Raw genomic sequence first — 12,872 nt, forward strand, 5'->3', positions numbered from 1 at the left:
AGATTGTTAAAATAGTATAAATTGATCCCAGAACAGAGGAACTATCTGTTTGCAAAATAGCCAATTTGCAATTGAATGAAATGCTCTGTTTACAAAATATCTTAAATTGGATGTTTCTACTGAGTTAGTCAAGGATGTGGGATATGATTGACCCGCCTTTTCAACTTTGCTTCCAATTTCCTTTGCTTTTAGTGAGGCATAGCTATTAAGGTATGCTTTTCCTTAACTCAGAACTACCAAGAATTACATACGAATAACCATTAGAGCACTCTTTATATCAATTTGAGACATATTTATATTTTAAAACTTGATAGAGAAGGATATGCTTCGTTAGTGTTCTTAAAAGTAGAAGCAAATTCTGCTCTGCTAGGGGAGAGCTCCATAACTTTTTCTCAGAGTACTTACGGCTTTTGCAGAGGTCATCAAGAGGGCTGCGGCACTTAACTTGAATGCTGACTGGAACTGTTTATTCTGCCCACATGAATTTAAAAAAGTATATTGGCAGCTTCTGTTAGAGGAGAGTTAAACATAGCAGTACAGAAAACATTTTTTCAGCAAGTCACCTAGAGTTCTCTTCCGTAGTGGGTACCTTACTTTGCTAACTTAATGCTTTTTCTTTTACTTTTTCAAATGATAAGGTGGAGTTATGAGTTGCCTTCTTAAGGTGTGTGGAGGTAATTTAAAGGAAACTTCTTCCATTTAATGTTGCTTGCGTGGATTTACATGTTATGATGAGTGGCCATCAGGATACTGCCTAAATGATTTGAGGGTGTCTTTACTTGGAATTAATATGCATCATTGTCTTGAATTGGCAGAGCTTCTGCCATAGATATCTACCAGTATGCAGAGTCCTCAGTAGATCTGTATAGCATTATTTCTGTGTTATATCTGAAACTTAATGCTTGCTAGGTGTAGTTCTGTGATCCTTATATAATTAGAAGTACTAGCTTTGTTCATGATGGTTGTATTATTATCCACTAGACTTGTGTAAGTACAGGGAAAAGGGTACTTCAGAAACAACTGTTTCTTTATTTTTGGTTCGGTGTTGTTCACATTCTGTTCTTCCGTTGATGTTTTTCTGTTTCAGGGGTTTTAGATTTTCTGAACAGAAAAGAAATGAGTGACAACTGTACAGTATTTTCTAATCTAACATATGAACACATATAGTCCTGACATTGTCCTTTTTGAACCCCAAAGCCTAGTAAGGGGCTACAAGGATGTATCCCACTGTTTGAAATATCTTGGAATGATATTTTTGAACTGAAATTACTAATGTGTAGCTGCTTGGAAAGAAACTGGCAGAACTTTAGCTATCGAAGTTAAGACTGCTTTTTGCTCATTGTGAATCTGCACCAAGGAGGGGGAGGAGATTACTTCTTACTTTCAGGTTGGAACAATGGCAAAATATAATTATTTTTCTTTGACTTGACAGTCTGCCAGCTTAAGTCCTTGAAACTTGTAGCTTTCCCTGTGTTTTAGCAGGATGCATCAAGCCAACTCAGCATTTTATTTTTGAAGTAAACATTTTCAGTGGCTGAACTTTCAATGTGAATGTTCAAAGCAGCAGCTTAAATAGCATCCTAATCTCTCTTCGCAGCCAGAGCCCCACAGTTGATTAATATATAGGCTTCAAATTGAGATTTCTTTTCAAAGTAGCCGTCTAAGCAGTGCTGCTGTGGAAGGAAGCAGTCTTGCCCTGGCTGCTGCTTCCTCCCTCCTTATCCCCTCCTCCCTTGTGTTAACATGAATGTTTATACAGAAGTCATAAACCAGAGGGAGTAAATGATTGAGACTTTTTCTGAGAATTCATTTTAGTCTGGATCAGTTCCTTGAGCTGGTTGACTGAGCAGCCGTACGGTGTACAGACCACCTCCTGCACCGGCACAGGTGGCCAGGAAGAGGCTGACGCCATTTATTTTGGTTGCAGTGCTGACTTACGCCAATTTTGTGTGTTGTTGGAATTACAGCTTGGTATCCTTTACCTCTTCTTGGCAGGTTTGAGTTTTGATTTGGGGGTTCAGACCTTAAGATTCTTCTCCCTGTGCAACTGCACTTCCAAATTATCAGAGCCTGCTAGGAAAAAAACACGAGTACTTTGCCCTGATAAGGCTTTCATGAACACTTGAGACACTTGATCCCTTTACCTTGTCTAGTTAAAAAAATAACAGCCACCTTTTCCTTCCAGCCCTCCAAATCAATTCTTCAAGCTGTCTGCAGGGAGCACATTTTTGTGTGTGTGTAGAAAAATGCATGGTTCCCCTTAAGCCAACATGTTCCTTATTCTTTAAGAAATGTTGTCTCTAGTATTACAGTAGTAATTCATTGTTTCTGGAATGTGTATTGGAAGGGAGGAAATTGCTTTGTAATCCTTAGTATTGCCCTTTCTTCCTTCCTCAAGTGGGTTACTTTAGACGGTAGGTGTTTGCCAGCCTTATTCATTTTGACTGAATAAGGTTGAGGAGTGCTTATGTGAGCAGCTTTGTTAGTGCATCCCTAGGAGCAGTAGCCTATAGCAGGCATTTGGCAATGTGCAAATAGGACATTAACCTCTTCAGCAAGCATACCTTAATGGAAGCAAATGTCTTTAATAATGGAGTCTCTCGTCACTGCTAAGCGAATAATTTTAAAATAAGGAACGATCCAAACAGAAGTGTAGTCTCCCTCCGTTCCTTTTACTTCTGCCTCCATGGTCCAAGGTGATGTGCACCAGCGTCACTGAATATGTTACCCTGCCTGCCTGTGTAGGCTCACGCTAGCATTGAACTAAACAGTGTGCAAGGAGCAGAGAGACTGTGATTTCTCTCCCTCCGCTCTTTTCCCTCCCCTTTCAGGTTATTGGTTTTTTGACTTGTAAGAATTGTCTGGTTTTGTTTTCCTTCAATGTTTTGTCCTTGTTATCCTTCAATGTTTTGAAGCTATCATCATATGAAAATACCAAAACAAAGAATCTTGTAGATTCTTGTTTTTGAAATAAGCATACTGTACCTGTTGTGTAAGGTGCCATACATTAGGTATCAGCTTTTATAAAGATGGTACATTTTTAGGAGTTAATATTTTGAATGTAATTTACCATATCAACTAATTTTTAAATTGAGTAACACTGTGAAGCAAATGTATTATCTTTAGGACAGAGCACAAGCTTGGCTTTGAATGTTCCTCCTAGGAAGTCACAGGTGGAAAGCTCTGGCTAGATCTTGTGACACTTCTGGAAAGAGTGGTCTGAATTTTCACAGTAATCTATTAATATGTTGTATTTCAGGATTACAAACAGGTTGTAACTGTTGTCTTTAAATCATATTACATAAATGGTTTTCCTAGCTCTCTGTAGTTTCGTCATTTGTACACTCAGAATACTTGAAGACTACACTCATGCAAACTTCATGGCTTTGAATGTCTCTAAATTTACTGCAAATGGGAATATAGTGTTAAGATACTACTGCTCATTGCTTCTGTAATCCCTGTAGAGTGCTTACTACCTGTTGTTTTTTTTTTTTTAAGATAACTTATGCCAGTTTGAAGTAGACAGAAATCATTTTTATTTGAAAAGAGATTGTTTTAGGAACATGAGCATAACTTTTTCTTAGAAAATCTACAAATTGATGAATTCACTTTGTGGATTTTGGTGGAATTAAATTTATTTTTCTGTTTAGGCTAAAATAACCACTGGCAGTGCTCCTTTGTAAAACCGGGATGGCTTTAGGGCCAGTTCAGAAGTAATTTGTATTTTGTCAACCTTAGCGCTGCCACAAGAAATCTGTGAAACCACACGTGTTGCACATTGATTTAAGCTAATTTAAAATGACTAGATTGAATATTAAATACTTTACTAATGACTCAAGTTTTATTCTAATACAAGGTTGAGAGGTTTAACTGAGACAGTCACCCAAATTCAAGAAACTGTTTTCCATTAGCAAAGGATGGTTCCCAAAGCAACCACTCCCTCCTGGAGCCACCGGGCAGCTTGTCCAACAGGCTGTGTCAGCTGGCTAGCAATGGTGATGTGATAGGCAGTACATTGACTGTTCAAGTTTCTGAGCAGACCGGAGGAATAATAATGATGTATAAAGTTAAGTACCGTTAAGCGTGAAATTTCAAGATAAGCTTCCGTATCCTTTTTAGATTTAATGAGTTTAAAATTGTTAGTATGCAGCCTCTTTGGCACCTGTGCCCAGTAAAACAGCATTACTGGTTTTATTTGGAATGCAAATATGTCTTCAGAGGCCTGCATGACCTAATGTTTTAAGTAGGGCTTTATTGACAATTGTATAGCCCTTATTCTACCAACTTTACCTTTCATTTGCTCTGTTAAGGCCTTGCTCTGAACCAATTATAGTAGGTTTTACTGTCTTGTGTTTGTAGACTTGCTAGAAACATAATGGGGGGAAAAAAAATGGGTGTAAACGTTAAAATTGCAAAAGAACGGTACTTCAGCATTAATCTTCATTTTGTACTAAGATTTTGTACTTGTAACTCTGTTGCTCTCTGGAAAGGTTACTCTTAGGGAATCTTTCAATAGTAGTAGTATGGCCTAACTTCAAAAGTGTTTCAGCAATTTTAGTGCTTCCAGAGGTGAAGGGAAACTAATAATGTTTAGTACTTTTCTAACATGACTCTGGAGTTTCTGCCTAGGAATATTAACTTTTAATATTCACCTAGTGATTGCTCAACCCCATAGTTTTTTATCCCAGTAAATATGCTTCATATTTGAATATTTTTCTTCATGTTCTGCATGTAAAGCTTTAACATAAGTTCCCAATGTTTTCTGTTAACTGTTACTGCTGTCCTGGGCTTGGTTCTAGCATGGAGAAGCAAGTTATTCTCCTCTGTCCTTTTACTGTTAGATTTCTGACAGTGGTGCGAGCATACTAAATCCCTCAACTCCTCTTGGATTTCTGAAAAACAATGATTATTATTTTAGGGAAGTGCTGACCTACTCTTTTAATAAAGAACTTGTCTTGTATTCCACTTCCCCATTTTTAGAATCATGGTTCATATTCCTCTTGCTTCACAATCATATAACATCCTTGTGGCAAGTACAGCAGTTGCTTACCTGGAAAAGTAATATTAGAAAAGTGTGTATTTTTAGCTGCCTTTTGATGTGATGTAGCAGCTGGAAACAAGGAGGAGAGGCAGTATGAGGTGATCTGACAGCACTGCCAACCGCAACTTGGGAACCACTGCTTTGGACTTGAGACCAAAATGTGGGGAAACCATTTTTACAGGCCTGAGTGTGCCCATTGTGCCCGGCACTTCAGTGATTCAGATGCTGTGGCTTCGCTCGTGGTTCTCAAAGGCTTCATTTGAAGGTCCTCCCCTGGACTCTTATTTGACAAATGTTGTTAATGGATGAAAAAGAAAGTTCTGTGAAGCTTTTTGTTTATGTTAATATGCATTAAAAATACATAATAAGCAGGCAGTTCCATGCACACATTTAAGATATAGTTAGTAAAATATCCCGTTGATACCAGTGACTAATAGTAAAAATCTAAATTAAAAGATATCTAACAACTAACAAAAATACCATTTTTCTCTTTGTAGTAATCATGTCCACAACTCAGAGAAGGAATCTAGCAAATTCATGTTGAGGTATATTCTCAAGACAAGATACAGTGACTCGTATGCTTTTCTGGGTAAGAACGGTATCTATATTCTCTTGAGTATGACAAAAAGTAGTTAACCTTTTAAATTTAACTTTTGAAAAGTGCAGTCTGTCAAGCCAGTATGGTGGGGGTTTTGTGGGTGGGGGTTTTTGTTTGTTTTTTCTTTGTTCTTGAAGCCTTCTGGGCAAGTGTAGAAAACTTTCCACCCATCTAACAGTCTGAAGATATTCTAGACTAATAGTGCAAAGGAAGAGCAATAATGAGCAATTTTAGAATAAAAGACACCAGTGAATAGTGTATGACTTTGGTTAGAAAAGTAATTCCAGTTCATTGTTGCAAAGATGTGTACTGTTTCTAGCCTGATTTTCCAAGGGAATGGAGGTTATATACTCTCTCTTCCTTTTCCCTTCCCCAAAATTTTAAACATCTCTGTGACTAGGAAGAGAAAGACATGTACAACTTGAGAGAAAAGTGGGTAGAAGTCAACCTTATATATACTGTGACAGGCTGGCAGCCAGCAAACATATGCTGCCTCCTGGTCAGTGTGGATATTCTGAGACACCGCAAACAGCTATGATTATTGCGATGGCATGATACATGGTTGTATGGTTCCTACAAATCTGTACGTGATCTGACTTTATTAGTTCTGCTGCTCTTAGAACTCCCCCAGTCCCCCCGCTTGGTCCAGGCAACTCCAGAAAACACAAATTTAGGAATATTTTTTTTTAAATCAGGAAGATATCCCTTGCTCTTTGCTTACACACTTTTACATATGCACAAAACTCTATAGCATCTTCTATGTATAACATTTCTCTGCAACTGTCTCCCTCCTTAACTACTTGGGGGGTGTTCAGATTGTCATTAGCACTGTGTTCTAGGTAACTTGTACCAGTAATCTCCAGAGACTGTTAAGGCCTGATTTCCCTGCTTTGCCCCCTACCCCCACCCCACCCCCAGCCCCCTGCATCCACACTAAATTCATAAGGTTTTATCTTACGCAAGTGGATGTAGATACCTAGCTTGCTGGGTTTGCTGAAGTATCTGAGGAGGGGATGGGTAAGAAAGCTTTTACTCCTTTTGCTTTCTGTTCCTATAACAGTTAGGTGTTTCACGTTCGTTATCCTTTCATGAGTCTCATAAAATGAGAATGATTCTCTGACTCTTCCCCAGTCTCAGTGGATTCTGCTATAAAGTCATGGGCTTACAGCTGTGCTTCTATCTTAAGGGACTTTTATACTGGATCGCTAGAGTATTGCTTACTTGTTTATCATCCACATTATTTCATGAGACCCAGTGCATTCAATCACTGCTTCAGATTCCTTTCTAGCTGTGAACAGGAAAGAACTGCAGCAACAGAGGAATGTTGCTTCAAAATAATATGTTTCCAAAGAACAGAGCAGTTTCCATTAAGAGTTAAATCAGATAAGATGACATGTTTTGGTCCTTTAAGTTTAGCACTTCTCTCGGAATTTAATTAGATCTAATTTAGCTTGGCATTGCGTGACTTTAAGTACAGAATTAGCCTGTTTCTCTCTGTCCTAGGGCAGTCCTGTGTTTTTGGCAGTCTTGTTCCAATTACCAAACTCGGTTTCTACAGAAGTGGCTGCAGAATACACACTGCTAATGTTTTTATCTTTTTACTGTATCTTCATGATTCACTGTTATCATGTTTCTGCTGCAGAGCTGCTTTCTTTTTAAGTGCTCTTACTAAAGATAGAAAAGCTCCTTGGGCTCTTTCATTCTTTTATATCTCAAGTAATAAAGCCAGACAGTTGGGGGTTTTTTTGATGTTTCGTATGTATGGCTTTTATTAATATATCAGAGACTTTATAATTCTAAAATTCTGCTGATACCTTACTGCCTTTTCTTGTCTTTTGGTGATTGCCTCATCGAAGAATGCTGAATGCTTCCCTCCCCCCCCCCCCCCCCCCCCCCCCCCCCCCCCCCCCCCCCCCCCCAATTTCTATTTTTGTGCTAATTTTTTTAATCTTGTCAGTTATAGCTTGGAATTTATCTGACCTGCGGCTGGAGCTTTTGCTTTTAGATGGTGTATCTGGACATTTGCAGTGCACTTGTTGGATTTCACTAACTGCTGTCATAGTTTGGAGTGACTTGAATAGTTCTTTTTCAGGATTTGTTTTACTGCTGCTTATTGGAAGCTTATCAGGGAGTCATACCTTACATATGACTTACAAATTCTTCCTAAAATGAAGAATTTTAGACTGTGTATTTCCTGTCCATCAAATACAACTATGCAAACCTACCTACATGCCTACAGAAAAATGGGAGGGCCTGCTTGTAAATAAAGTGTTTGTAATTTCCCAAACATTTTCTTCATGGTGAATTTTCTAAATATCAAAATGGTGTGATGCGTGTCACTTCCACATAACCATACAAGCGCTAGGGCACTTTTTCAAATGTAGTGCGTTCAATTAACAGTCGTCTAGTGTCTGTAACTTAATTGATAACTGAAGATGTATCTTCATTTTTTTTAAACTATATTTTTATTTTAATATTTCTTCTCCTCTTGAATTTAGATAACGTAATCCATGGATAAAGTGGGAAAGATGTGGAACAATTTCAAATACAGGTGCCAGAATCTCTTCAGTCATGAGAATGGAAGCCAAAATGAAAATGTAGTTGTGAACTCCAATAGTTGCTCATCTGCTAAAGAGAAAGCTATCCAGATAACTGATTTGGCTCAACAACAACCCAGCAGCCCTTTGAGAGAAAACATTGCTTTGCAATTAGGTTTAAGTCCTTCAAAGAATTCGGCAAGGCGGAACCAAAACTGTGTCACGGAAATTCCTCAGATTGTTGAAATAAGCATTGAGAAAGAGAATGACTTGTGTGTCAGCACGGGAGCTAGACTTGCTCGAAGGGACTCTTATTCTCGGCATGCTCCTTGGGGTGGGAAGAAGAAGCATTCCTGCTCTACCAAAACCCAGAGCTCCTTGGATACTGAAAAAAGATTTGGTAGAACACGAAGTGGTTTGCAGAGGAGGGAGAGAAGGTATGGGGTGAGTTCTGTCCATGATATGGATGCAGTATCAAACAGGACAATAGGTAGCCGTTCTCTGCGACAGCGTCTACAAGATACTGTTGGGCTGTGTTTTCCCATGAGAACTTACAGCAAACAGTCCAAACCTCTGTTTTCTAACAAAAGAAAGATCCATCTCTCTGAACTCATGCTTGAGAAATGCCCTTTTCCCGCAGGCTCAGATCTGGCTCAGAAGTGGCATCTGATTAAACAACACACAGCGCCTGTGAGTCCTCATTCAACTTTTTTTGACACATTTGATCCTTCCTTGGTTTCCACAGAAGACGAAGAAGACAGGCTCAGAGAGAGACGTCGACTTAGTATTGAAGAAGGGGTTGATCCCCCTCCCAATGCCCAAATACATACTTTTGAAGCTACAGCACAGGTTAATCCATTATATAAACTGGGACCAAAGTTAGCCCCTGGTATGACTGAGCTGACTGGGGACAAAAACATAACACCTCCAGGAAACTGTGACTCTGAAGAGGACACAACAACGCTTTGTCTGCAGTCGCGCAGGCAGAAGCAGCGTCAGGTGTCTGGAGAGAGCCACGGCCATATCAGCAGGCAGGGGGCTTGGAAAGTGCATACTCAGATTGATTACATCCATTGCCTTGTGCCAGACTTACTTCAGATTACAGGTAACCCATGTTACTGGGGTGTGATGGACCGCTATGAAGCAGAAGCACTTCTGGAGGGTAAACCCGAAGGCACTTTTTTGCTCAGGGATTCTGCGCAAGAGGACTACCTCTTCTCTGTGAGCTTCCGTCGTTACAACCGATCGCTGCATGCACGCATTGAGCAGTGGAATCACAACTTTAGTTTCGATGCCCATGATCCCTGTGTGTTTCACTCCTCCACTGTTACAGGGCTTCTGGAACACTACAAAGACCCTAGCTCTTGCATGTTCTTTGAACCGTTACTTACTGTATCTCTGAACAGGACTTTCCCCTTTAGTCTGCAGTATATCTGCCGGGCAGTAATCTGCAGGTGCACTACGTATGATGGAATTGATGACCTTCCTCTACCCTCAATGTTGCAAGACTTTCTAAAGGAGTATCACTATAAACAAAAAGTCAGGGTGCGATGGCTGGAGCGGGAACCTATAAAAACAAAGTAAATAGAAATCAGAATAAGCTTCTAGAATATGCTTTTTTTTTTGTGTGTTACAGTTTAACTGCAGCGAGCGCACCAACAACGTCTAGCTTTTCTGCAATACCCTATTTAAGCTGAGTGTTAGTATCCTGTCAGATGCTGCCTGCTGTTAATCAAACTAAGTTGTGATGCCTCTTGGAAACAATAAGCAGACACAATTCTGCACGTTTTTCATTACGGCCTAATGAAAATATTTTTGCTAATTTCTAAATATTTTGTTTCCCTTTTATAGCTGTAGTAATTGGATGAAGAAACTATGAGGCATTTTCCATGGGGCATTCATGTAATGCTAATAAAGAAAGGCTTTATTAGAGGAGCATTTTTGCTAATATTTGAAGTATTTTTTTAAAATTATCTTCTTGAAAACTTTCCACTACTCAAAGTACTAATTTAGCTCACAAACAAATTTCCAGATACTAGTGAATGAGAGTATTTTCTTTTAATGAAGAGCAGTTCATTAGAAGCAGTCCATTAAGAGTTAATGGTGTTTTGATGCTAACAGATGAATCATGCTTTTCTCAGTGTATAAGGTTTCCTAATCATTAAGACTTGAATATGCCTGCTCAGTACTGTAATTCTATTTTAAACACTTGGAGATTTAAGTGGCATTGTTAGCAAAAGTAGTACTGTCTTGGACAGTTAAATACCTTCCAGTGTGAATTACTGATTCAGTGGCAGGACACAGGATGAGATTATTGCCATGAAACAAAAGGTTGCCTTTTTTCCTAAAACAGAATTTGGTGGCCTGACTGCTAGTAACTTACAATGGAAGGTAATAGTGAAGAGAAAAAATGTTTAATTATTTAAAGTCATCCGATATTTTTATGGAGAAAATTACAAGTGGTTGAATTATTATAATCGGAATACAAAATCTGACGTATCTGAAATAAATGTCAGGTTTCAAAGGTACTGTTACACTTTATTTGTAAATATCTTTCCATTTGCGCTTTTAAAAATCTTTCAAAGTAATATGCACTGATTATAGTTTGAACAGATTACTTGGAAACAAGATTCTAAGTTCTGTTTGCTTATTTAATTGGAGATAGAACTTAAAATAGTTCTGTCTTAGACATTTTTGCACTAAAATTTTGTTGGAATGCCCTGACCCCTGTTTAATGTTTTGTACCAATTATGAGTGCTCCCTAGTTTCTTTACCAGCTGCTACAGTATGTTATTACTTACTTCTCTATGGCAGTGACCTGTGCGAGGTAGGGAACATTTTGGCTGCAAGTACAATAAACGTTATTCTTGTATGCTACACTAACCCTTCTATTGATGTATTTTTCTGCTTGCTGTGCCTTGTTCTGGCTTCTTGTGCTAATAAAGTACAGTATGTTCAGTGTTATACTTGTATATCTGCTCTGTTTTTATATATTCACGTAACTTGTAGCAGTTAACTGAATTTTTAATAGGCTTTTCTTAGTACTTAGTATAGGTAATGCACAAATAGTGTGCAGTTGAATATTGGTTGGTCAGCACACCATATTCCTGTTTTTTGTTACATGCTTATCAGAAACCTAACAGTGTACACCATTAAATAATGTTTTTGTAGTCACTGCAAAGTAATGGACTTATCTGCAGGCATAGATCATTTTACAGTTTTTTGTAATGTAAAGGATAAATGTTAAGCAAAAAGTATTCTAAAACATTATTGATCCCCTGAAATGGTTGCTGAAGGTGTTTCAGCTTGTTATGTAGCTAACTGCTAAGCTTAATGTTTTGATACTCCCCACTGAGTAAGGAATGGTTATTCCTGTAAATTGACAGTACAGCAGTGGCATTTGTTCACTTTTAGACTATTTTAATAAATAGATGTACACGCAAACTGGCCAAATGTCCTGTTTTTACCAAAGAATACTGTCAATTTATGTTGGGGTATTTTTTTAGTAAAAAACTTAAGAGTGGAGAGGTGCAATTTCTGTTCTATCAAATATTTATCCCAAGCTATGATAAACCAAAGTATTTGACAACTTCATCTGAACTTAAGTAATGTACACGTTTATGTTGGTAGAGCTTAAAATTTTTACATCAACGGTGTCGTTGTTTTTCTTGAACTCACAATGCACCTGAAGGGGAATGATTTAAATAATTTTGTAATGACTGGAACAGCACTACATAGAAGCTCATACTGCAAGGAGTTAATCTGAAGCACCCAGAAAGCACTTTAAAACATGTGTTTATATGCTTGTGGAAAATTTGTGATCCTGTTATGCATTCTTTGTAGTAGCTTATCTTCTTTCATGTGTTAAAAGACTTCAACTGTTAAAATGGAACTTTGTTTAGAATATGTAAATACTAAGTTTATGTAAGTATGTGTACAAATGTGCTAACAGTCACTTAAGTTTTGAATTGTGTGTGTGTCATTGGATATGCAACTCCTGGTTTAAAATCTGCTCTAAGCATAAAAAGAGGAAAAAAGTCACCAGCATGAAATTGCACCTAAGTGTACCTTCACTGTGTCGTTTTCACTGTTCCCTCAGTTGGATCTGAATTCCAGATGAGTTTACTTTAAATCTTGCTTTCAATATTAGTGTCATACAGTCAACCTGCAACCAAGCTTTGTCCCAGTGTAGGGACCTGTGTTTTGTTTACACCCGTTGCAGTTGCTTGTCATAAACTAGCTGATGAGGTTCTAGCTGTGACATTATCAATGTGATCAGGAATACACATTCACTTAAATTTTTATCATGTGGTGGAATCTTTGAAACAAAAAAATATAAAATAAAAACCCCAAACCCTTATCTCAGAAAGTTTGCTCTTGCATTTGTGTAAATAATCTTTATGGGGAGGATTTATTGCTCCCTTAAAACACACAAAAAAGGAATGATCTATTTCTGTACAACTTCTTTAAAGCTTTGCTTCACTGAAATATACAGAATAACTTGCTAGTGTGGTTATGCTAAGAATAATCACTTTTTAAATTATAGTAGACTTGAGTGTTGACTGCTCAAGTTGCAGTGTATTTCTTAATAAATTTTCAGCTCTAAAGGCACTAAAACGTTAGTATGTTGAGAATGCGAGTAGTTGATTCCTCATTTCTGTTTGAGGAGTATGCTTTAACCTTTTGATTTTGTTTA

The 12,872-nt window shown here is 38.0% G+C and overlaps 1 protein-coding gene across 2 annotated transcripts in view; it reads left to right on the forward strand.

The window, feature by feature from the left end:
• SOCS5 (suppressor of cytokine signaling 5) overlaps positions 1–11,140 on the forward strand; it is a 31,188-nt gene extending 20,048 nt beyond the window's left edge. The window contains exons 2-3 of one of the 2 annotated variants that reach the window (XM_050893826.1): positions 5,539–5,630; positions 8,138–11,140. In XM_050893826.1, coding sequence (XP_050749783.1) covers positions 8,150–9,760 — 1,611 coding nt within the window. In that variant the 5' untranslated portion in view covers positions 5,539–5,630; positions 8,138–8,149 and the 3' untranslated portion in view covers positions 9,761–11,140. The remainder of the gene's footprint in view (positions 1–5,538; positions 5,631–8,137) is intronic. The other variant, XM_050893827.1, reaches the window with a different exon arrangement.
• Positions 11,141–12,872: the final 1,732 nt, after the last annotated feature.

The sequence above is a fragment of the Gymnogyps californianus genome, chromosome 3, assembly GCF_018139145.2.
Source record: "Gymnogyps californianus isolate 813 chromosome 3, ASM1813914v2, whole genome shotgun sequence".
Classification (NCBI taxonomy): domain Eukaryota; kingdom Metazoa; phylum Chordata; class Aves; order Accipitriformes; family Cathartidae; genus Gymnogyps; species Gymnogyps californianus.